The sequence below is a fragment of the Oncorhynchus mykiss genome, chromosome 12, assembly GCF_013265735.2.
Source record: "Oncorhynchus mykiss isolate Arlee chromosome 12, USDA_OmykA_1.1, whole genome shotgun sequence".
NCBI classification, from domain to species: domain Eukaryota; kingdom Metazoa; phylum Chordata; class Actinopteri; order Salmoniformes; family Salmonidae; genus Oncorhynchus; species Oncorhynchus mykiss.
Genome location: NC_048576.1, coordinates 13,010,968 through 13,037,001, shown reverse-complemented (window position 1 = coordinate 13,037,001; position 26,034 = coordinate 13,010,968). Strand labels below are relative to the sequence as shown.

Below are 26,034 nucleotides of genomic sequence, written 5' to 3'. Positions count from 1 at the left end.
TATCCTGTATATCTGGTGGTATTGTATAGAGATATCCTGTATATCTGGTGGTATAGAGATATCCTGTATATCTGGTGGTATAGAGATATCCTGTATATCTGGTGGTATAGTATAGAGATATCCTGTATATCTGGTGGTATAGAGATATCCTGTATATCTGGTGGTATAGTATAGAGATATCCTGTATATCTGGTGGTATAGAGATATCCTGTATATCTGGTGGTATAGTATAGAGATATCCTGTATATCTGGTGGTAAATAGATATAATGTATGTCTGGTGGTATTGTATAGAGATATCCTGTATGTCTGGTGGTATAGAGATATCCTGTATGTCTGGTGGTATTGTATAGAGATATCCTGTATGTCTGGTGGTATAGTATAGAGATATCCTGTATATCTGGTGGTATAGAGATATCATGTATGTATGGTGGTATTGTATAGAGATATCCTGTATGTCTGGTGGTATAGAGATATCCTGTATATCTGGTGGTATAGAGATATCCTGTATGTCTGGTGGTATAGTATAGAGATATCCTGTATGTCTGGTGGTATAGTATAGAGATATCCTGTATGTCTGGTGGTATAGAGATATCCTGTATGTCTGGTGGTATAGTATAGAGATATCCTATATGTCTGGTGGTATAGTATAGAGATATCCTGTATGTCTGGTGGTATAGTATAGAGATATCCTATATGTCTGGTGGTATAGTATAGAGATATCCTGTATGTCTGGTGGGATAGTATAGAGATATCCTATATGTCTGGTGGTATAGTATAGAGATATCCTGTATGTCTGGTGGTATTGTATAGAGATATCCTGTATGTCTGGTGGTATAGAGATATCCTGTATGTCTGGTGGTATAGTATAGAGATATCCTGTATGTCTGGTGGTATTGTATAGAGATATCCTGTATGTCTGGTGGTATAGAGATATCCTGTATGTCTGGTGGTAAAGAGATATCCTGTATGTCTGGTGGTATAGTATAGAGATATCCTGTATGTCTGGTGGGATAGAGATATCCTGTATATCTGGTGGTATAGAGATATCCTGTATGTCTGGTGGTATAGAGATATCCTGTATGTCTGGTGGTATAGTATAGAGATATCCTGTATGTCTGGTGGTATAGAGATATCCTGTATATCTGGTGGGATAGAGATATCCTGTATATCTGGTGGTATAGAGATATCCTGTATGTCTGGTGGTATAGAGATATCCTGTATGTCTGGTGGTATAGTATAGAGATATCCTGTATGTCTGGTGGGATAGAGATATCCTGTATATCTGGTGGTATAGAGATATCCTGTATGTCTGGTGGTATAGAGATATCCTGTATGTCTGGTGGTATAGTATAGAGATATCCTGTATGTCTGGTGGTATAGAGATATCCTGTATGTCTGGTGGTATAGCGATATCCTGTATGTCTGGTGGTATAGAGATATCCTGTATGTCTGGTGGTATAGAGATATCCTGTATATCTGGTGGTATAGAGATATCCTGTATGTCTGGTGGTATAGTATAGAGATATCCTGTATGTCTGGTGGTATAGTATAGAGATATCCTGTATGTCTGGTGGTATAGAGATATCCTGTATGTCTGGTGGTATAGTATAGAGATATCCTGTATGTCTGGTGGTATTGTATTGCTACTGGTGCTGACTAATGACACCAGCCAGAGGAAGGATATGTAGCTTCAACACCTGTATCCATCAGACAGGAGAAACACTACATGTCAGGTGTGACAGACTTGACCTTCGCAAAGTAATGTGGATCTATCACAGAGTCACTGAGGCGTGACAGAAAACATCACAGCTGAGCAGAGGGAAGAATGACTGCATGGGACAACACTACACTGGTCTGGAGGGAGGAATGATTGGATGGGACAACACTACACTGGTCTGGAGGGAGGAATGACTGGATGGGACAACACTACACTGCTCTGGAGGGAGGAATGACTGGATGGGACAACACTACACTGGTCTGGAGGGAGGAATGACTGGATGGGACAACACTACACTGGTCTGGAGGGAGGAATGACTGGATGGGACAACACTACACTGGTCTGGAGGGAGGAATGACTGGATGGGACAACACTACACTGGTCTGGAGGGAGGAATGACTGGATGGGACAACACTACACTGGTCTGGAGGGAGGAATGACTGGATGGGACAACACTACACTGGTCTGGAGGGAGGAATGACTGGATGGGACAACACTACACTGCTCTGGAGGGAGGAATGACTGGATGGGACAACACTACACTGGTCTGGAGGGAGGAATGACTGGATGGGACAACACTACACTGCTCTGGAGGGAGGAATGACTGGATGGGACAACACTACACTGGTCTGGAGGGAGCAATGACTGGATGGGACAACACTACACTGGTCTGGAGGGAGGAATGACTGGATGGGACAACACTACACTGGTCTGGAGGGAGGAATGACTGGATGGGACAACACTACACTGCTCTGGAGGGAGGAATGACTGGATGGGACAACACTACACTGGTCTGGAGGGAGGAATGACTGGATGGGACAACACTACACTGGTCTGGAGGGAGGAATGACTGGATGGGACAACACTACACTGGTCTGGAGGGAGGAATGACTGGATGGGACAACACTACACTGGTCTGGAGGGAGCAATGACTGGATGGGACAACACTACACTGGTCTGGAGGGAGGAATGACTGGATGGGACAACACTACACTGGTCTGGAGGGAGGAATGACTGGATGGGACAACACTACACTGGTCTGGAGGGAGCAATGACTGGATGGGACAACACTACACTGCTCTGGGAAAGACTGATGTAGTATCTGATGAGCTAGCCAGGTAGTATGCACCAACCTACCATTGAGTTATATCAAAGTTCTTAGACAGTCAGTGTGTGTGTGTGTGTGTGTGTGTGTGTGTGTTATATACTGTTCCAGTGGAGAAACGGCCGGTGCATTCCTCACCTCCATGGCAAAGCGTTTGTCATGGCTGCCCCCGCTCTCTGATATGAGCTCGTACTTCAGACCTCTGCGTTTCTCATTGAGCTCCATGACGGGGTTCTTACCGCTGGCCGTCAGAATAGGACCCTGAGTTCGGACCTGCGAGACCACAAGAACAGAATAAAAATCTGATTACAGACAGATAACATAACCAGCAACACTGAATCAACAGAGAATCTACACTATATATACAAAAGTATGTGGACACCCCTTCAAATTAGTGGATATGGCTATTTCAGCCACATCTGTTGCTGACAGGTGTTTAAAATTGAGCACCCAGCCATGCATTCTCCATAGACAAACAATGGGTTTCCATGGCCGAGCAGCCGCACACAAGCCTAAGATCACCATGCGCAATGCCAAGCGTTGGCTGGAGGGGTGTAAAGCTCGCCGCCATTGGACTCTGGAGCAGTGGAAACGTGTTCTCTGGAGCGATGAATCACGCTTCACCATCTGGCAGTCCAATGGACGAATCTGGGTTTGGAGGATGCCAGGAGAACGCTACTTGCCCGAATGCATTGTGCCAACAGTAAAGTTTGGTGGAGGAGGAGTAATGGTCTGGCACTGTTTTTCATGGTTTGGACTAAGCCCCTTAGTTCCAGTGAAGGGAAATCTTAACACTATAGCATACAATGACATTTCTGTGCTTCCAGTGGAAAGGCACAAAGTGAGGTCCATACAGAAATGGTTTGACTAGATCGGTGTGGAAGAACTTAACTGGCCTGCATAGAGACCTGACCTCAACCCCATTGAACACCTATGGGATGAATTGGTATGCCAACTAAGAGCCAGGCCTAACCACCCAAACTCAGTGCCCGACCTCACTAATAGTCTTGTGGCTGAATGGAAGCAAGTCCCAGCAGCAATGTTCCAACATCTAGTGGAAAGCCTTTCCAGAAGAGCGGAGGCTGTTATAGCAGCAAAGGGAGGACCAACTGCCCATGATTTAGGAATGAGATGTTCCACGAGCAGGCGTCCACATACTTTTGGTCATGTAGTGTATATTGCTTCTGGTGGCCTTGCGTGCACGTATGTGTGTGTGTATGTGTGTGTGTGCGCGTGCTCGTTACGAGACAGGGACATTTTTATTGTTCATTTATTATGGATACCCACATACATGTAGGTATGTTATGCTCATCAAAAACAATGCTGACCACTCTGTCTCCATGTACCAGAATGCTGCCGTTGGTAACAACATTCTCACCTATACTGTTAAGGCTGCAAGCTCTACCAACAAAATATGATCTAGCACTCTGGTACCCTGCAAACCATGATTTGTATTTTGTATTCTACATGAGTCAAATGCAATGGAGTCCATTGCCCATGTTGTAAATGGCTGATGTTCATAGAAGGATGCCAAGAAGCTGCTTAAATACCAGCCCCTCGTGGCACGCTGGGATGCCTCGGGTGTAGGTGCAAGCTGGTGGCACTGATATTTGGCAGTCTCGGCCAGGTACACAGGCTTGCAGGGCGTGGCCTCCAGTATGCGGGCCTGACAAAAAACTAGGGCAAAGCAATTGTCTAGGTACTGCTCTGTTTCAGCTGTCGTGGGCAGCCTAGCTGTTTGGACAAGGAGATTCTTTCTGTACCCTTGAGTGCCACGCATACAGGGACCTTTGAAATGTTTGGATCCTTTTCTTGTACATTTGATTGGTGGATTCAAATAAAGTGTGTGTGTGTGTGTGTGTGTGTGTGTGTGTGTGTGTGTGTGTGTGTAGTGTACCTCCAGTGTATTTGAGCTGTCTGAGTGTGTTGTGTTATTGCTGTGTGTGGACGATTCACTCCTCCCCTCTCCGTCTGACTTCTCGTCTGCACTGCAGTCCAGGTCCGTATCAAACCCTGTAGGGTAACCCATCGCCTGAAGGACCTAGACAGAGGAGGAGAGGAGGAAGCGAGATAGAGGGAAGTGGAGGAGGATTAGAAGAGAAAGAGGAGAGGAGGAATGAGAAAGTGGGGAGGAATAGATGGACGAAGAGGAGATGAAGAGGAATGAAAGCAAGTCAGGCACAAATCCATATTCAACCACTTCTGATTCCTTCCTCTAAAACTATCCCAATGTTCATTCACTTCTTAACAATACTACTGTCGGTCCTGAATTCCGGTTCTGAGTGACTGAGTTTAATCTCCAACACTGTATTACTATAATAGCAGGTTCCCTACAGGCTAATTCACCAGCAGAAGCACAGTACAGTTGGGGCTTCTGTAGTCAGTGGACCGGTACCTTTCTCTGTGTGGATGGAACAGGATCACCCTTTGTGTCTGACCCAAATTGGTGAATGTGCTGCAGCTGGACACACACACACGCGTGCGCACGTAAACATGCATACACACACAGTCGCGCGCGCAGGGCCATTACCAGAGTCTGAGTTTTAGTGAAGTCCATCTACAAACACTTAGCCTCTACACATTAACTCAGAGGAACCTGTTAGCAGAACATGGATTTTATTAACAAAAGGTAAACAAATATGTTTGCTTTACGGAACTTTCTTGTTGTTGCAGTTTTACAGCTAATTTCCTGCAATTCTAAACATTTTGCATGACTTATTCCATGTTAATATTGTATTTGAGTGAGAAATCAATGTGGGGCCCCCTTGAGGTGCCCTGCGTGCTAGGTTGGTAATTGGGCCATGATTATTACAAGTTTAGATAGCTGGCTAGACTAACTAGACTAATTTACCAATAAAACAAAGTAGTACTGACATGGGCTGATTTATACTAGTCATTAGCAGTCCTCTTATCCAGAGCGACTTACAGGACCACTTAGGGTTAAGTTCCTGGCTCAAGGGCACATCGACAGAGCTTTGTGGGCTCCGGGATTCGAAACAGCAATCTTTCAGTTACTGTCCCAACGCTCTAACCGCTAGGCTACCTGCCTCCTAATTCAGTGACATGTTACAAGAGGAAAACTGCTGATGCACAACCAAGTCTCAACAGTTTTTCGAAAACATTACAGAGGTCCGGACCTCGGTGCGTCCCTGCGTGCGTCCCTGCGCGTGAGTCACTGAGCGTGCGTCCCTGCGCGTGCGTCCCTGAGCGTGCGTCCCTGCGCGTGCATCCCTGAGCGTGCGTCCCTGCGCGTGCGTCCCTGCGCGTGCGTCCCTGCGCGTGCGTCCCTGCGCGTGCGTCCCTGCGTCCCTGAGCGTGCGTCCCTGCGCGTCCGTCCCTGCGCGTGCGTCCCTGCGTCCCTGAGCGTGCGTCCCTGCGCGTGCATCCCTGCATCCCTGAGCGTGCGTCCCTGCGCGTGCGTCCCTGAGCGTGCGTCCCTGAGCGTGCGTCCCTGAGCGTGCGTCCCTGCGCGTGCGTCCCTGCGCGTGCGTCCCTGCGTCCCTGCGCGTGCGTCCCTGCGCGTGCGTCCCTGCGTCCCTGCACGTGCGTCCCTGCGCGTGCGTCCCTGCGCGTGCGTCCCTGCGTGTGCGTCCCTGCGTCCCTGCGCGTGCGTCCCTGCGCGTGCGTCCCTGCGCGTGCGTCCCTGCGCGTGCGTCCCTGCGCGTGCGTCCTTGCGGCACCAGATCAAAGCAGCGGAAAAGCAGAGTAACCCTCCTGGACCTGTTATGGCAATCGTTGGAGGATAGAGGATCATCCCAGCTCTATGCTTGGGAGAGTCTCTTTGTTCACAACGACTTTGGGATTACACGGCTTTGGCCGCCTTACCCCACAGTATCCAGTAGGGGGGCGGGCGAGGAGGGGGGTTAGAGTCATCCCTGTGTGACCACAACTGGAGCCCAACAACACAACACTGCATGACCGACACTTGCACTCCTCTCCTCTCCTCACACAACACAACAGATGTGTCTGAATCGCATACTTCTCTCCTCACACAACACAATAGATGTGTCTGAATTAGAGGTCGACCGATTAATCGTAATGGCCGATTAATTAGGGCCGATTTCAAGTTTTCATAACAATCGGAAATCGGTATTTTTGGGCGCCAATTATTATTTTATTTTTTTACACCTTTATTTAACTAGATAAGTCAGTTAAGAACACATTCTTATTTTCAATGACGGCCTTGGAACGGTGGGTTAACTGCCTTGTTCAGGGGCAGAACGACAGATTTTCACCATGTCAGTTCGGGGGATCCAATCGTGCAACCTTACAGTTAACTTGTCCAACGCTATAACCACCTGCCTCTCATTGCACTCCATGAGGAGCCTGCCTGTTCCGCGAATGCAGTAGAAGCCAAGGTAAGTTGCTAGCTAGCATTAAACTTATCTTATAAAAAACAATCAATCATAATCACTAGTTATAACTACACATGGTTGATGATATTACTAGTTTATCTAGCGTGTCCTGCGTTGCATATAATCGATGCAACGCTGGGGGATGATTTAACAAAAGCACATTTGCGGAAAAAAAAAGCACAATCATTGGACGACTGTACCTAACCATAAACACCAATGCCTTTCTTAAAATCAATACACAGAAGTATATATTTTTAAACCTGCATATTTTTCTAAAAGAAATCCAGGTTAGCAGGCAATATTAACCAGGTGAAATTGTGTCACTTCTCTTGCGTTCATTGCACGCAGAGTCAGGGTATATGCAACAGTTTGGGCAGCCTGGCTCTTTGCGAACTAATTTGCCAGAATTTTACGTAATTATGACATAACATTGAAGGTTGTGTAATGTAACAAGAATATTTAGACTAATGGATGCCACCCGTTAGATAAAATACGGAACAGTTCCGTATTTCACTGAAATAATAAATGTTTTGTTTTCTAAATGATAGTTTCCGGATTCAACCATATTAATGACCAAAGGCTCGTATTTCTGTGTGTTATGTTATAACTAAGTCTATGACTTGTTAGAGCAGTCTGACTGAGCGGTGGTAGGCAGCAGCAGGCCCGTAAGCATTCATTCAAACAACAATTTAGTGTGTTTCGCCAGCAGCTCTTCGCAAGCAAAGTGCTGTTTATGACTTCAAGCCTATCAGCCTAATGGCTGGTGTAACCGATGTGAAATGGCTAGCTAGTTAGCGGGGTGCGCGCTAATAGCATTTCAAACGTCACTCGCTCTGAGACTTAGAGTAGTTATTCCCCTTGCTCTGCATGGGCCACGGCTTTTGTGGAGCGATGGGTAACGCTGCTTCGAGTGTGGCTGTTGTCGATGTGTTCCTGGTTCGAGCCCAGGTAGGAGCGAGGAGAGGGACGGAAGCTATACTGTTATACTGGCAATACTATAGTGCCTATAAAAACATCCAATAGTCAAAGGTATATGAAATACAAATGGTAGAGAGAGAAATAGTCCTATAAATACTATATTAACAACAACCTAAAACCTCTTACCTTGGAATATTGAAGACTCATGTTAAAAGGAACCACCAGCTTTCATATGTTCTCATGTTCTGAGCAAGGAACTGAAACGTTAGCTTTCTTACATGGCACATATTGCACTTTTACTTCTCCAACACTTTGTTTTTGCATTATTTAAACCAAATTAAACATGTTTCATTATTTATTTGAGGCTAAATAGGTTTTTATTAATGTATTATATTAAGTTAAAATAAGTGTTCATTCAGTATTGTTGTAATTGTCATTATTACAAATACAATTATTATTTTTTTTATTTTTATTTTTTAAATCGGCCGATTAATCGGTATCGCTGTTGAAAAATCATAATCAGTCAACCTCTAGTCTGAATCGCATACTTCTCTCCTCACACAACGCAACAGATGTGTCTCTGGTCTACTAACTTACTTATATAATATCTTATACAATCATATTACCTATCTGTCTGTCTAGACTGTGACCCTGTGTACAAACACTAATGCCTCAATGCTGTTGCTACTATACAACTATTAGTACTATCTAGTAGTTCTATCACACCGACCCGACCTGAACCAGATGTTTAGTTTCACAGTCCTTTCTAGCACCGCTCCATCTACTATGGTGAATGTGTAAGCAGGCCGGCGAAGTACAGCTCAGCTCAGTAGTCTGAACAGCCTGCAACACTCCCACACTGTACACTGCATTGTAAAACACACTCACAAATCAATATCAAATGTTATTTGTCACATGCTTCAAAAACAACAGGTGTAAATGCTTACATACCGGACCTTCCCGACATTACAGAGAAAGGTAGAATAATAATAACACAATGACTTAGTTATATACACTGGGTACCAGTACTGAGTCAATGTGCAGGGGTACGAGGTCATTGAGGTAGAAATGTACATATAGGTACAGTAGGGGTCAAATGACTAGGCAACAGGATAGATAATCAACAATGCAGATAGTTAAATAGTTAACTAATATCTACTCTGACTAACTATTTAGCAGTCTTATGGCTTGGGGGTAGAAGCTTGTTCAGGGTCCTGTTGGTTCCAGACTTGGTGCATCGGTACTACCTGCCGTGCGGTAGCTGAGAGAACAGTCTATGACTTGGGTGGCTGGAATCTTTGAGAAATGTTCAGGCCTTCCTCTGACACCGCCTGGTATAGAGGACCTGGATGGTAGGGAGCTCAGCCTCAGTGATGTACTCGGCCGTACGCTCCACCCTCTGTAGTGCCTTGCGGTCGGATTCCAAGCAGTTGCCATACCAAGTGGTGATGCAGTCAAGATGCTCTCAATGGTGCAGCTGTATAACCTTTTGAGGATCTGAGGACCCATGCCAAACCTTTTCAGCCTCCTGATTGGAAAGAGGCAGTGTCTTGACTTCTTCACGACTGTCTTGGTGTGTCTGGACCATGTCAATTCCTTCGTGATGTGGACACAGAGGAACTTGAAGCTCTCGACCTGCTCCACTACAGCCCTGTCGATGTGGAACGGGGCGAGCTTGGCATTCTGTTTCCTGTAGTACAGGATCAGCTCCTATCTATTGCTGACGTTGAGGGGCAGGTTGTTGGGATACGTATGTACGTACGGTCACTGTGGGGACGACGATGCACTTATTAAAGAAGCCGGTGAATGATGTGGTAAACTCTTCAATGCCTTCGTATAAATCCCGGAACATATTCCAGTCTGTACAAGCGAAACAGTCCTGTATCTTAGAATCCGCTTCATCGGACCACTGGTACGTCCAGTTAGAGTTTTTGCTTGTAAGGTGGAATCAGGAGGATAGAGTTATGGTCAGAGGGCAAGGGAGAGCCTTGTATGCGTTTCTGTGAGAGGAGTAAAGGTCATCTAGATTTTCTCACCTCTAGTTGCACAGGCGACATGCTGGTAAAAAAATTTTCCTGCATTAAAATCACTGGCCACGAGAAGCACCGCCTCTGGGTGTGGATTCTCTTGTTTGATTATGGCCCTATGCAGCTCATTGAGTGTGGTTTTAGTTCCAGCATCAGTTTGTGGTGGTAAATAGACAGCTATGAAAAATATAGATGAAAACTCTTGATATATAGTATGGCCTACAGCTTATCACGAGGTACTCTAGACACACTCCTCCCCCCTCATCTTACCCAAGGCTGCCGACTGTTATTGACGATGCATGGAAAAGCCAGCGAGATGTATATTATCCATGTCCTTGTTCAGCCACGACGCCGTCAAACATAGAATATTACAGTTCTTCAGGTCCCGTTGGTAGGATAATGTTGAACAGATTGTCAAGTTTGTTCTCTAGTGACTAAGTTTGCTAACAGAAGGCGGTTAATTATCTTGCCAACGGAACAGAGGGTAGAGGCGGTTTATTATCTCGCCAACAGAACAGAGGGTAGAGGCGGTTTATTATCTCGCCAACAGAACAGAGGGTAGAGGCGGTTTATTATCTCGCCAACAGAACAGAGGGTAGAGGCGGTTTATTATCTCGCCAACAGAACAGAGGGTAGAGGCGGTTTATTATCTCGCCAACAGAACAGAGGGTAGAGGCGGTTTATTATCTCGCCAACAGAACAGAGGGTAGAGGCGGTTTATTATCTCGCCAACAGAACAGAGGGTAGAGGCGGTTTATTATCTCGCCAACAGAACAGAGGGTAGAGGCGGTTTATTATCTCGCCAACAGAACAGAGGGTAGAGGCGGTTTATTATCTCGCCAACAGAACAGAGGGTAGAGGCGGTTTATTATCTCGCCAACAGAACAGAGGGTAGAGGCGGTTTATTATCTCGCCAACAGAACAGAGGGTAGAGGCGGTTTATTATCTCGCCAACAGAACAGAGGGTAGAGGCGGTTTATTATCTCGCCAACAGAACAGAGGGTAGAGGCGGTTTATTATCTCGCCAACGTATTTTGGTCAGGATGCCGGCTCGTCTGACTCTTCTGCGCGGTGGCTTCCTCTTTAAAATCACGGGCATTAGGGCCTGGTCCGGAGAAAGCAGAATGTCCAGAGTTGCCGACTCGAAGTAGAAATTGTAATCCGAGGTTATTGATCGCTCTTCTGATCTCCAGAAGTGATTTTCAGTCATAGGAAATTAATGGCGAAGACATTATGTATAAAAAACAGTTAAGATCAGCGTAATTTAAAAAAATATATAGTAGGATTGATCAGGAGCCTGTCAAACGGCTGCTATCCACTGCAGCACCATCTCAGTTGACCAGGGGTACCTGCCCTCTATTTAGCCCCTCCCCCCTCCGACCCACACGCTTTATTTACCTCCCCTTCCCAACATGTATCCACCTCTTCTCTCAGTCACCTGGCATATAGGGATCTTTTACCTTCACAGCAACATGCAGCTTGGCGGTTTTCTTGGAGGAGCCTGAGGCTTCGTGCACAGTGCTGTCTACGTCTACAGACATGGTGAAGACAGGAGCGTGAACCGGGCCGGACTGGGACAGCAGCTTGTACTGCAGACCTGGACGTATCTGATTCAGACGCATCAGAGCATTCATTGGTTGGTTGGTGTCTATTGCTTTGCTGTCGAGGACTGGAGGATAGGTGGAGTAGAGAAAGAGTAAAGGAGAGACAACGAGAGAGAGAGAGAGAGAGAGAGAGAGAGAGAGAGAGAGAGAGAGAGAGAGATAGAGAGAGAAAGGGAGCGAAAGAGAAAGGGAGACAGCGAGAGATAGAGAGAGAGAAAGGAAGACAGCGAGAGATACAAGAGAGGGTAAACAAAATAACAGTGATTATTGTTCAAATCAACAAATGTCTTAAATACATGGTGATATTATAAATGCTTATTCACAGAACACTGTATCTGAGAAGTTGCCTTGGAGCTTTTGATTGTGTTTTTGAATATTACAAAAGGGGACCCTTGCTTCCAAAGTAGGGCTGGGCGGTATACCTTATTTTACTATATAACGGTATTGATGTACTGACCGGTTTGGGTTTTTACTTCACCTTCTCTAACGGTACTTGAATGTTTGATTTGTTAAATTTGATAAGCTGTGTGTAATGTCTATTTTTATAGTTTACTCGCTACTTGAGTCATCCCTCTCCACTCTCTCATTGCCCCTTTCCACACAGACCTAGTCCCGCATTTGTTGTTGCTTGCCCACGAGACACTTTCGCTCAGTCTGCATGGTCAATGCAGCACATGCAACAATGTTGATGACAACAATGTTGTTTCCAATTTGATTTTAATATAAATCCTTGTTCTATAATTACAATATTAGTTTGTGTTTCTTACATCTGCAAACAGCTAGTTTGTATTTTCTTAGTCAGTTAAGCTAAATCGTGTTAGTCACTAATGCTAAATCGCTAGTTAGCTGGCTAACTAGCTAATAAAAGTACTGAGTCAGAGCAACCGTAGCTAGCTAATACAGCCTGATACCAGTATTGGTGGAGGCCTAAAATCAGCATGTTGTTTGTGCAACAGTATCTTCTAAATCAAAGAGGAATAGGCAAAGCATGAATATGTTGGCTACATGAATAAAGATTTAATGTAGCCAAAGATTATAGGGTCCCCGAGGAAACACGTAACATCACTTTGGTTCCTACCCTGTCACAATAACTCAATGCATTTTCATTTGTTGTCATGTCAAACAACACTGTATTCAAAGTGCCCACTATTATTTATATTCTAACTATAGAATTAGAACAGTCATTCTATTTCCATGATTCCAACAGTTCTCCCAAGTGTTTTAATCTAATTCCCAATGCAACATTTGGTTAAATATAAGGCCTAGTTTTTTTGCCCATATCGTGGCAGTGTGGAAATGATCTCACATGAGTGCAGGAAATGCAGAACTTGATGAAATGCAGGAAATTATTTTTGGTTGAAGTTGAATTGAACAGTACAAAACAATCAGAATGTAGAAAGACTCATTGAAATCACTTAGAATGTATGTGTTGCCACACTAGGATCACTCACTACTAAAGCAAATTTAGAACTTGTATTAATCAAAAACATAAAATACCATAAAAAATGTGAAAAATATCATATGATTTGATATTTTGGCCATATCGCCCAGCCTTTTCCAAAGACCATCATTTCTGCCTAATTCTAACATAGTAGCACTACCCAACCACCATCTCAAAACACAGAAACAGTTTGATCAAATCCTCAGGCAACAGCTTCACATTCTGACTGTGATGTGTGGCTGTGTGCACTATTCTATTCCAGAAGCTCATTGCTAAATCTGTTTCCTTCTAACCAATTCCTTCTGATAAGTTTATTATAGCCTGGTCCTAGATCTGTTTATTCTGTATAGCCAACTAGAGAAACTACTGGCCGTAATTGTCCCCAAAAAATGTCTGTGGACAAATAAGTTTATCTTATATTATCACATGGCCCAGGTCAAATGACTGAGCAAGGTCAGGGGAGCAGAGCTGACCTTTCCTCAGGTTCCTCTTCATTTTCTTGATGAGGTCTTTGTCGTCCGTGGGCCCGTCCTCATAAGGCCTCTTTAGCCCAGAGCCATCCCTGTCTGACCAGGGGTACTTCTGGGGTTTACTAGAGGGGAGAGGGTCCATCTCCAGCACCTTGTAGATCTGACCAAACGCCATTAGTCTCAGGGCGTGCTGAGAGAGAGAGAGAGAGAGAGAGAGAGAGAGAGTGTGAGTGAGTGAGTGAGAGAGATAGAGAGAGAGATAGAGACTGCCATCACAGTTGCCAGGTGTCACTGGGTTTACTTAGCAACAGTGGCTCCAGTACTAACTCCAGGTAAACAATACAAGCAGATCATTTGAGCAGCACTTTGCTGTGGCTCAGACTAGTGACATAGAGAAGCTATTGGGTCTTCATGGTTCACTGTATCTATGACTATGTCTGCAGGGAAATATATTGTGGATATCGTGATTGGCAGTTTAACACCACCTGTTCGTCACTGAGAGAATGATGAAAGGAGAAGCAGCACAGACTTACCTAAGATAAAATAGATGCCTTTGGGGCTGCACGCACGCACGCACACACACACACACACACACACACACACACACACACACACACACACACACACACACACACACACACACACACACACACACACACACACACACACACACACACACACACACACACACACACCTCCATTCTCTCTCTCCATCCTTCTTCTCTCTATCCTCTCTATATCCTCTCTCTCAAAAAACTGTCTATATAACATCCCACAGTTGACAGTGAATGTCAGAGCAAAAACCACTATGAGGTCGAAGGAATTTTCCGTAGAGCTCCGAGACAGGATTGTGTTAAGGCACAGATCTGGGGAAGGGTACCAAAACAATTCTGCAGCATTGAAGGTTCTCAAGAACACAGTGGCCTCCATCGTTCTTAAATGAAATAAGTTTTGAACCACCAAGCCACCCAGCTTCCTAGAGCTGGCCGCCCGGCCAAACTGAGCAATCGGAGGAGAAGGGCCTTGGTCAGGGAGGTGACCAAGAACACGATGGTCTCTCTGACAGAGCTCCAGAGTTCCTCTGTGGATATGGGAGAACCATCTAGAAAGACAACCATCTCTGCAACACTCCACAAAGGCCTTTATGGTAGAGTGGCCAGACGGAATGACATTTAAAAAACAGATTAAAAAAAACACCTTGCTTTGTGAAGCAACACAAACATTGGCACAGACACACGCACACACAGAGATCTAACATCTTTGGAGAGACCTGAAAATAGCTGTGCAGCGATGCACCCCATCCAACCTGACAGAGCTTGAGAGGATCTGCATATATATATATATATATTTTTTTTTTTAACCTTTATTTAACCAAGCAAGTCAGTTAAGAACAAATTCTTATTTTCAATGACGGCCTAGTGGGTTAACTTCCTGTTCAGGGGCAGAACGACAGATTTGTACCTTGTCAGCTCGGGGGTTTGAACTTGCAACCTTCTGGTTACTAGTCCAACTCTCTAACCACTAGGCTACCCTGCCGCCCCAGGTGTTGCAGTCATACAGGTTTGCTTGTAGCGTCATACCCAAGAAGACTCGAGGCTGACAAAGGTGCTTCAACAAAGTACTGAGTAAAGGGTTCGAATACTTATATAAATGTGATATTTCAGTTTAAATTTTATATAAATTAGCAACAATTTCTAAAAACCTATTTTTGTTTGTCATTATGGGGTATTGTGTGTAGATTGTGCTGAATTACTTTCCGAATGTAAATACACATAAATACGGGCTCACACACACACGTCCCAGGGTTACTGAGGCAGTGCTTTTCCATGCTCATCATTAAGGTTCAGATCCTGGGTGGGAGGCGGTGAGGCTGGATTGATAAGGTGTGTGTCGATGCAGTCCCACAGCCCAGATAAGAGTAGGTAGCTGAGCAGAGCATCTTTAAGGGCTCTCCCCTGTCTGACAGGAGTCTAATCTCCAGGCTACAGAAGAGATAAGAGGATGGAGTCCCCCTGGCCAGCTGCTGTCAACACGAAACACTCACTGCAGACAACTACACCGAGGACTCTACCTGGACGCTATAGGTAATGGCCTCCAGGAATGACCGACTGGGTTGAAACCTAGGTCTCCTGCATGCCACAAGACTGTGTTAGCCCACTGAGCTAAAGCCTTGGGGCATTAGCACAGGGCATCAGGTCTCAGGCAAGGTTATATATCCCACGAGTTATAAGTGACAGGTGTGAAGTGAGGTGTTACCTGTGCATTGTAGGTGATGGCCTCAGCCTCCTCGTCTGTCATGGCCGTCAGGGTGTTGGTCAGCTTCTTCTCACATGGGTCATGTAACCCTGGTCCTCCTGGGGGTCGGAAGGAGACTTTATTCAAAAGTGGCATTGTCAATGAGACATCATCATATTCTGTTCTTTCCTTACAATATCAATACAGTATCATAACGTTCCATCCCTTCCTGTGCTTTCAAAACTACAGATCTCCCCCTCCTCCTCCTCATTCCTACAGACCTCCCCTCCTCCTCCCCATTTCCTACAGACCCCCCCCTCCTCCTCCTTATTTAATATAGTCCTACCCCTCCTTATTTCATACAGACATCCCCTTCCTCCTTATTTCATACAGACCTCCCCCTCCTCCTTATTTCATACAGACCTCCCAATCCTTCTCCTTATTGACTGTTCGCTCAGGTGAACTGAATGAGCCTCTCATTCCTACATCATTCAATACTAATGAGTTAGTATTAAAATATCAATATCGTAAAATCAACCTGATCATCAGAAAGCATTAACAGGATTGTTGTTTTCCCATTTATTTTTGTAACGGGGAAGAGAGAGAGAGTAGAGACAGACAGACAGATAGAACGAGAAAGACAGAGCGAGCGAGAGAAAGAACAAGAAAGAGAGACAGAAAACCTAGAAGAGAGAGAGCGAGAGGGAGAGAGAGAGACTGGTAGGTACTGTACCTGGAAGCAGGATTCCCGAGGCGAGACACTCCATGACTCTACGTAGGGCTTCCCCTGCACCCAGCGGCCGGTTACACGTGGCTATGGCCTTCTCACAAATCAGCTCCAGGGGCTTGGCATGAGAAGGAGAGAGATCAAGATTAAGTTCAGGATTAAGTTCAAGTAAGGACAGAGAGATCAGAGCAGCTGTTAGTGGCACACAACCCACTTTTGTTCGGAGAGATTGTTAATGGAAACATATCCTGGAGTTTCTTTATTTTTCAAATGCAGTTTATTATTTTCTCCTTGCGACTGGGAATATGCTGGATGTGCAAACTACACCTGTACACTAGTGATGAGCGGGTTGACTCATAACCCGCAGTCCCTACGGTTATATCATCGGGTTGACTCATAACCCGCAGTCCCTACGGTTATATCATCGGGTTGACTCATAACCCGCAGTCCCCACGGTTATATCATCGGGTTGACTCATAACCCGCAGTCCCTACGGTTATATCATCGGGTTGACTCATAACCCGCAGTCCCTACGGTTATATCATCGGGTTGACTCATAACCCGCAGTCCCTACGGTTATATCATCGGGTTGACTCATAACCCGCAGTCCCTACGGTTATATCATCGGGTTGACTCATAACCTGCAGTCCCTACGGTTATATCATCGGGTTGACTCATAACCCGCAGTCCCTACGGTTATATCATCGGGTTGACTCATAACCCGCAGTCCCTACGGTTATATCATCGGGTTGACTCATAACCCGCAGTCCCCACGGTTATATCATCGGGTTGACTCATAACCCGCAGTCCCTACGGTTATATCATCGGGTTGACTCATAACCCGCAGTCCCTACGGTTATATCATCGGGTTGACTCATAACCCGCAGTCCCTACGGTTATATCATCGGGTTGACTCATAACCCGCAGTCCCCACGGTTATATCATCGGGTTGACTCATAACCCGCAGTCCCCACGGTTATATCATCGGGTTGACTCATAACCCGCAGTCCCTATGGTTATATCATCAGGTTGACTCATAACCCGCAGTCCCTACGGTTATATCATCAGGTTGACTCATAACCCGCAGTCCCTACGGTTATATCATCGGGTTGACTCATAACCCGCAGTCCCCACGGTTATATCATCGGGTTGACTCATAACCCGCAGTCCCCACGGTTATATAGGCGGGTTTACTCATAACCCGCAGTCCCCACGGTTATATAGGCGGGTTTACTCATAACCCGCAGTCCCTACGGTTATATAGGCGGGTTTACTCATAACCCGCAGTCCCTACGGTTATATCATCAGGTTGACTCATAACCCGCAGTCCCCACGGTTATATCATCAGGTTTACTCATAACCCGCAGTCCCCACGGTTATATAGGCGGGTTTACTCATAACCCGCAGTCCCTACGGTTATATAGGCGGGTTTACTCATAACCCGCAGTCCCCACGGTTATATAGGCGGGTTTACTCATAACCCGCAGTCCCTACGGTTATATAGGCGGGTTTACTCATAACCCGCAGTCCCCACGGTTATATAGGCGGGTTTACTCATAACCCGCAGTCCCTACGGTTATATAGGCGGGTTTACTCATAACCCGCAGTCCCTACGGTTATATCATCAGGTTGACTCATAACCCGCAGTCCCCACGGTTATATAGGCGGGTTTACTCATAACCCGCAGTCCCCGCGGTTATATAGGCGGGTTTACTCATAACCCGCAGTCCCTACGGTTATATAGGCGGGTTTACTCATAACCCGCAGTCCCCACGGTTATATAGGCGGGTTTACTCATAACCCGCAGTCCCTACGGTTATATAGGCAGGTTTACTCATAACCCAGAGTCCCCACGGTTATATAGGCGGGTTTACTCATAACCCAGAGTCCCCACGGTTATATCCACGGGGCAGGCGGGTTTAGGGTCATGAAATATTGTGTGGATGGAGGGCGGGTGGGTGATGGGTTGAATAAAGAAACAATGCCTTTAAAAAAAACAATGTATCATTATTGTGTTAATTGATATCTGTAGGCTACATTGAGGTTTTTCTTTCATTATTTTAGGTTATCTGTCATTAGTGGGTAAGCCTAAAATATAGGGCCTAACTGTACGTTCACCAAATAGCCTACACGCTAATCACCAAATAGCCTACACACCAATCACCAAATAGCCTACACGCTAATCACCAAATAGCCTACACACCAATCACCAAATAGCCTACACGCTAATCACCAAAAAATCTACACACCAATCACCAAATAGCCTACACGCTAATCACCAAATAGCCTACACGCTAATCACCAAATAGCCTACACACCAATCACCAAATAGCCTACACGCTAATCACCAAATAGCCTACACACTATAAGCAGAAACATATCTAAATCAGACAAAAGAAAATCCTGCGTCCCCCCTCAAAATATCGTCTCTGACTAGCCTACAGCGCATTTTCTATATTGGCTGGTTAGGGTCGGGTGCAGGCCTGTGGATGGGTTGTACCCCTTTCAACTGTGCAGACTGTGACAGCCTTTGTACAGACAGACTCACCCATCCTTTGAGTGGCTCCCAGGCTGGCAGTCTATTGCTCATGTCTCTTAGGATCCTGAGGATGATGACACACGACTTCAAGCCATTTACTCTGGCCTGAGAGGAGAGGGAGAGGAGGTAACAACGATATTACAAGAGGAGTACTACTGTACAATGTCAGTAAATGAAATGTTAGTAAATGGAGCTGAATAGTCCAGAACTTTGTTGCATTGTTGAGTTGAGAGTGGTAGAAAAAAGGTTTACAATTGTGACAGTCAGGCAGGTTTCAGAACAGCCAAATGAAAGGTAAGCATGGACAATTGTGACAGTCAGGCAGGTTTCAGAACAGCCAAATGAAAGGTAAGCATGGACAATTGTGTCAGTCAGGCAGGTTTCAGAACAGCCAAATGAAAGGTAAGCATGGACAATTGTGACAGTCAGGCAGGTTTCAGAACAGCCAAATGAAAGGTAAGCATGGACAATTGTGTCAGTCAGGCAGGTTTCAGAACAGCCAAATGAAAGGTAAGCATGGACAATTGTGACAGTCAGGCAGGTTTCAGAACAGCCAAATGAAAGGTAAGCATGGACAATTGTGACAGTCAGGCAGGTTTCAGAACAGCCAAATGAAAGGTAAGCATTGACAGAGCACCATTGAGAGATGAAATGAGTCATTTTTGTATGAGACAAAAGTATTGTTTGGTCATGTTTTGTCAGTCAGGAAGGTTTCAGAACAGCCAAAAGAAACAATTGCTTTTGTAGCCTTACAATTCTCTCGCTCTCTCTCTCTCTCGGCTATTGTACTATACCGAGCACGATTGAGAGATTACATGAATGAGTCATTTTTGTATGAGAGAAATTTATTATTTTATCATAACAATGTTTTCAATTATAGTTTCCAGATAGCTGCCATTTCAAATAAATTATATATTTTGATTCATTTCATTGATTAATTTGATTAATTCATGTTCCTATGATCATAAGGCTACAATAACAATGGCGAGGTTAAGTAGAACTGAGAGCCAACCTGGAACCATTTGGCATGTCGTAGAGCCGCCAGGGCTACCAGGCATCTGTGCCTGTCCAGCATGTCTGCAGGGTCGGACAGCTCAACACCCTCCACTGGTGAAATAAGAATGGGATATATATATACACATACACTGTACACACTACCGCTCAAAAGTCTGGGGTCACTTAGAAATGTCCTTGTTTTTGAAAGAAAAGCACATTTGTCCATTAAAATAACATGAAATTGATCAGAAATACAGTGTAGACATTATTAATGTTGTAAATGACTATTGTAGATGGAAACGGCAGATTTTTTATGGAATATCTACATAGGCGTACAGAGGCCCATTATCAGCAACCATCTCGCCTGTGTTCCAATGGCACGTTGTGTCAGCTAATCCAAGTTTATAATATTAAAGGGATAATTGATCATTAGAAAACCCTTTTGCAATTTTGTTAGCACAGCTGAAAACTGTTGTAAAACGGGCCTTCTTTAGACTAGCTGAGTATCTGGAGCATCAGCATTTGTAGGTTCGATTACAGGCTCAAATTGGTCAGAAACAAATAATTTTCTGAAGAAACTCATCAGTCTATTCTTGTTCTGAGAAATGAAGACTATTCCATGCCAGAAATTGCCAAGAAACTGAAGATCTCGTACAACAATGTGTACTCCCTTCACAGAACAGCTCAAACTGCCTCTAACCAGAATAGAAAGAGGAGTGGGAGGCCCCAGTGCACAACTGAGCAAGAGGACAAGTACATTAAAGTGTCTAGTTTGAGAAACAGATGCCTCACAATTCCTCAACTGGCAGCTTCATTAAATAGTACCCGCAAAACACCAGTCTCAACGTCAACAATGAAGAGGCAACTCCAGGATACTGGCCTTCTAGGCAGAGTTTGTCTGTCCAGTGTCTGTGTTTCTTTGCCCATCTTTAATTTTTATTGGCCAGTCTGAGATATGGCGTTTTCTTTGCAACTCAACAGCATGCTTCACGGTTGGGATGGTGTTCTTCGGCTTGCAAGCCTCCCCCTTTTCATCCAAACATAATGATGGTCATTATGGCCAAACAGTTCTATTTTTGTTTCATCAGACCAGAGGACATTTCTCCAAAAAGTACGATCTTTGTCCCCATGTGCAGTTGCAAACCGTAGTCTGGCTAGTTATGGCGGTTTTAGAGCAGTGCCTTATTCCTTGCTGAGCGGCCTTTCAGGTTATGTAGATATAGGACTTGTTTAAATGTGGATATAGATACTTTTGTACCTGTTTCCTCCAGCATCTTCACAAGGTCCTTTGCTGTTGTTCTGTGATTGATTTGCACTTTTCGCACCAAAGTACGTTCATCTCTAGGAGACAGAACACGTCTCCTTCCTGAGCGATTTGACGGCTGTGTGGTCCCTTGGTGTTTATACTTGCGTACTATTGTTTGTACAGATGAACGTGGTACCTTCAGGCATTTGGATATTGCTCCCATGGATGAACCAGACTTGTGGAAGTCTACAATTCTTTTCTGAGGTCTTGGCTGATTTCTTTTGATTTTCCCATGATATTAAGCAAAGAGGCACTGAGTTTGAAGGTAGGCCTTGAAATACATCTACAGGTACACCTCCAATTGACTCAAATTAGGTCAGAAGCTTCTAAAGCCATGACATAATTTTCTGGAATTTTCCAAGCTGTTTAAAGGCACAGTCGACATAGTGTATGTAAACTTCTGACCCACTGGAATTGTGATACAGTGAATTATAAGTGAAATAATCTGTCTGTAAACAATTGCTGGAAAAATTACTTGTGTTACGCACAAGTAGATGTCCTAACCGACTTGCCAAAACTATAGTTTGTTAACAAGACATTTGTGGATTGGTTGACTTCAACTGTATCTCTTATTTTTTTATCCACAGATTGTGAGTCAATATAACTAGTGTTATATTATTTATTGACTGACTATGGCTTTTATTTTAAGTGAATTCCTGAACCTGTGACCAGAAACAAGCTACTTAGGGGCAATAGCATGAATACATGTTGCCTATCTATCTTTATAAAATTTAAAGCAGAAGTGCATTCATATCTATCATTCTATTTAAATGGCCTTGTTGAGTAACAGTCTGTCTCAGAAGAAGCCCCTCCCACTCCCTTCCCTCACCAGCCAGCCACACCAAGTGCTCGCTAGTGATCTGGTGCCACATTCGGATGTAAATGGACAGGCTCTCAATGCAGCGTGTCATCCAGAGTGGGCAACATTAAACCTTTGAAATGGTCATGGTCTTTCAGTACAGACAGAACTAGGACTGATGGTCGGTTCATAGACATTACCATCCAAAGTGGCAAGGCACGGCAGGCGATTTTACGCCCTTAGAGCTAAATGTATGTTGAGACCAAACCAATCACATTGTTTCCATCTTCATATCAATCATGCCTCACTTTCTAATCAATGCAACGGTATTCGACCCTGGAAATGTCTGTGTTCTTTCAGCTGTGTACAGGCTGTGTACACTGAAGACACACTGTGTACAGCCAGCAGCCTGGGTGCAGCCTGGGTTCAGTCTGCTGTGTAATATTGAGCCGTTCCTCACTGGGACAGGGTCCTTGACCCGTCTGTCTCTCGCTAGAAATACGTTGGGTACGAGAGGGGCTTATTTAGACCTTACTGTTGAGCAGGATGGAGCGGGCGGGAACACGATGGATGGCTCCGGTATTGATTTGTCGGTCTAGATTCCTTCCCCCCACCTCCCCTCCCTTTGAAATTTGTTTCCTTTCGGAATTGACTGGATTTGAACCCCATCTCTGTCTCTCATGCAATCTCATCCTGCTTAGTCAGGGTTAAACCCTGCAGCTGGGTTTAGTTAGCCCTGCAGCTGGGTTTAGTTAGCCCTGCAGCTGGGTTTAGTTAGCCCTGCAGCTGGGTTTAGTTAGCCCTGCAGCTGGGTTTAGTTAGCCCTGCAGCTGGGTTTAGTTAGCAATGCAGCTGGGTTTAGTTAGCCCTGCAGCTGGGTTTAGTTAGCCCTGCAGCTGGGTTTAGTTAGCCCTGCAGCTGGGTTTAGTTAGCCCTGCAGCTGGGTTTAGTTAGCCCTGCAGCTGGGTTTAGTTAGCCCTGCAGCTGTTTAGTTAGCCCTGCAGCTGTTTAGTTAGCCCTGCAGCTGGGTTTAGTTAGCCCTGTAGCTGTTTAGTTAGCCCTGCAGCTTGGTTTAGTTAGCCCTGTAGCTGTTTAGCCCTGCAGCTGTTTAGTTAGCCTTGCAGCTGTGTTTAGTTAGCCCTGTAGCTGTTTAGTTAGCCCTGCAGCTGGGTTTAGTTAGCCCTGTAGCTGTTTAGTTAGCCCTGCAGCTTGGTTTAGTTAGCCCTGTAGCTGTTTAGCCCTGCAGCTGTTTAGTTAGCCTTGCAGCTGGGTTTAGTTAGCCCTGCAGCTGGGTTTAGTTAGCCCTGCAGCTGGGTTTAGTTAGCAATGCAGCTGGGTTTAGTTAGCCCTGCAGCTGGGTTTAGTTAGCCCTGCAGCTGGGTTTAGTTAGCCCTGCAGCTGGGTTTAGTTAGCCCTGCAGCTGGGTTTAGTTAGCCCTGCAGCTGGGTTTAGTTAGCCCTGCAGCTGTTTAGTTAGCCCTGCAGCTGTTTAGTTAGCCCTGCAGCTGGGTTTAGTTAGCCCTGTAGCTGTTTAGTTAGCCCTGCAGCTTGGTTTAGTTAGCCCTGTAGCTGTTTAGCCCTGCAGCTGTTTAGTTAGCCTTGCAGCTGTGTTTAGTTAGCCCTGTAGCTGTTTAGTTAGCCCTGCAGCTGGGTTTAGTTAGCCCTGTAGCTGTTTAGTTAGCCCTGCAGCTTGGTTTAGTTAGCCCTGTAGCTGTTTAGCCCTGCAGCTGTTTAGTTAGCCTTGCAGCTGGGTTTAGTTAGCCCTGCAGCTGGGTTTAGTTAGCCCTGCAGCTGGGTTTAGTTAGCAATGCAGCTGGGTTTAGTTAGCCCTGCAGCTGTGTTGTTAGCCCCGCAGCTGTGTTTAGTTAGCCCCGCAGCTGTGTTTAGTTAGCCCTGCAGCTCGTTAAGTTAGCCCTGCAGCTCGTTAAGTTAGCCCTGCAGCTCGTTAAATTAGCCCTGCAGCTGTTAGCCCTGCAGCTGTGTTTAGTTAGCCCCGCAGCTCGTTAAGTTAGCCCTGCAGCTCGTTAAGTTAGCCCTGCAGCTCGTTAAGTTAGCCCTGCAGCTCGTTAAATTAGCCCTGCAGCTGTTAGCCCTGCAGCTGTGTTTAGTTAGCCCCGCAGCTCGTTAAGTTAGCCCTGCAGCTCGTTAAGTTAGCCCTGCAGCTCGTTAAATTAGCCCTGCAGCTGTTAGCCCTGCAGCTGTGTTTAGTTAGCCCCGTGGCTGTTTAGTTAGCCCCGAAGCTGTGTTTAGTTAGCCCCGCAGCTGTGTTTAGTTAGCCCTGCAGCTGGTTTTAGTTAGCCTTGCAGCTGGTTTTAGTTAGCCACGTAGCTGTTTAGTTAGCCACGTAGCTGTTTAGTTAGCCACGCAGCTGTTTAGTTAGCCTTGCAGCTGTGTTTAGTTAGCCCCGCAGCTGGGTTTAGTTAGCCCCGTAGCTGTTTAGTTAGCCCCGTAGCTGTTTAGTTAGCCCCGTAGCTGTTTAGTTAGCCCCGCAGCTGTTTAGTTAGCCCCGCAGCTGTTTAGTTAGCCCCGCAGCTGTTTAGTTAGCCCCGCAGCTGTTTAGGTAGCCCCGCAGCTGTTTAGGTAGCCACGTAGCTGTTTAGGTAGCCACGTAGCTGTTTAGGTAGCCACGTAGCTGTTTAGGTAGCCCCGCAGCTGGGTAGTTAGCCCCGCAGCTGGGTTTAGTTAGCCCCGTAGCTGTTTAGTTAGCCCCGCAGCTGTTTAGGTAGCCACGTAGCTTTTTCGTTAGCCCCGCAGCTGGGTTTCGTTAGCCCCGCAGCTGGGTTTAGTTATCACCGCAGCTGGGTTTAGTTAGCCCTGCAGCTGTGTTTAGTTAGCCCTGCAGCTGTGTTTAGTTAGCCATGCAGCTGTGTTTAGTTAGCCCTGTAGCTGTTTAGTTAGCCCTGTAGCTGTTTAGTTAGCCCTGTAGCTGTTTAGTTAGCCCTGTAGCTGTGTTTAGTTAGCCATGCAGCTGTGTTTAGTTAGCGCCATAGCTGTTTAGCCCTGCAGCTGTTTAGTTAGCCCCGCAGCTGGGTTTAGTTATCACCGCAGCTGGGTTTAGTTAGCCCTGCAGATGTGTTTAGTTAGCCCTGTAGCTGTTTAGTTAGCCCTGTAGCTGTTTAGTTAGCCCTGTAGCTGTTTAGTTAGCCCTGTAGCTGTTTCGTTAGCCCTGCAGCTGTGTTTAGTTAGCCATGTAGCTGTCTAGTTAGCCCTGCAGCTGTGTTTAGTTAGCCTTGTAGCGGTTTAGTTAGCCCTGCAGCTGTTTCGTTAGCCCTGCAGCTGTTTCGTTAGCCCTGCAGCTGTTTCGTTAGCCCTGCAGCTGTGTTTAGTTAGCCATGTAGCTGTTTAGTTAGCCCTGTAGCTGTTTAGTTATCCCTGTAGCTGTGTTTAGTTAGCCCTGACAAAGAGGCCCAAGGATGTTTTACAGGCCAATGTAGCCAAGCTGTTGAAAACATTACATGCTACAGGGCAGCGTAGTAGGATGAAGAATCACTATGGCCGCCACTAAACATCTACCACTTTTCTTTTGGCTTGCAGGAAGACATGTTAATACCGATTTGAGACTACATGAGCCCTGAGCCTTAAATGGCCCAGACTGTGTGCGTGCACCTGTCTATTTGGTTTGAACAAGAACTAGTGTCTTATGCATGTATTGTCTCCCCAAGGTGGAGGAATACAGGCACAGGGAGGAGCAGGGAACATGGATATATTCACTGATCAAGCTTACTGTGTCCCAGAGGAGCGCTGCTAACAACACTGCTGCTGCTCGACACACACCCCCCCTTTGTATTCCTCTTC

At 45.6% G+C, this 26,034-nt stretch overlaps 1 protein-coding gene across 9 annotated transcripts in view; it reads right to left on the bottom strand.

Moving 5' to 3' along the window:
* Nucleotides 1-26,034, bottom strand: part of LOC110536984 (spermatid perinuclear RNA-binding protein) — a 192,497-nt gene that overhangs the window by 22,884 nt on the left and 143,579 nt on the right. For all 9 annotated transcript variants that reach the window (XM_036936946.1, XM_036936945.1, XM_036936948.1 and 6 more), the window contains 8 exons: nucleotides 20,152-20,246; nucleotides 19,149-19,244; nucleotides 16,607-16,718; nucleotides 15,895-15,992; nucleotides 13,642-13,828; nucleotides 11,584-11,792; nucleotides 4,721-4,864; nucleotides 2,962-3,096 (listed from right to left, as the gene is read on the bottom strand). In XM_036936946.1, coding sequence (XP_036792841.1) covers nucleotides 2,962-3,096; nucleotides 4,721-4,864; nucleotides 11,584-11,792; nucleotides 13,642-13,828; nucleotides 15,895-15,992; nucleotides 16,607-16,718; nucleotides 19,149-19,244; nucleotides 20,152-20,246 — 1,076 coding nt within the window. The remainder of the gene's footprint in view (nucleotides 1-2,961; nucleotides 3,097-4,720; nucleotides 4,865-11,583; nucleotides 11,793-13,641; nucleotides 13,829-15,894; nucleotides 15,993-16,606; nucleotides 16,719-19,148; nucleotides 19,245-20,151; nucleotides 20,247-26,034) is intronic.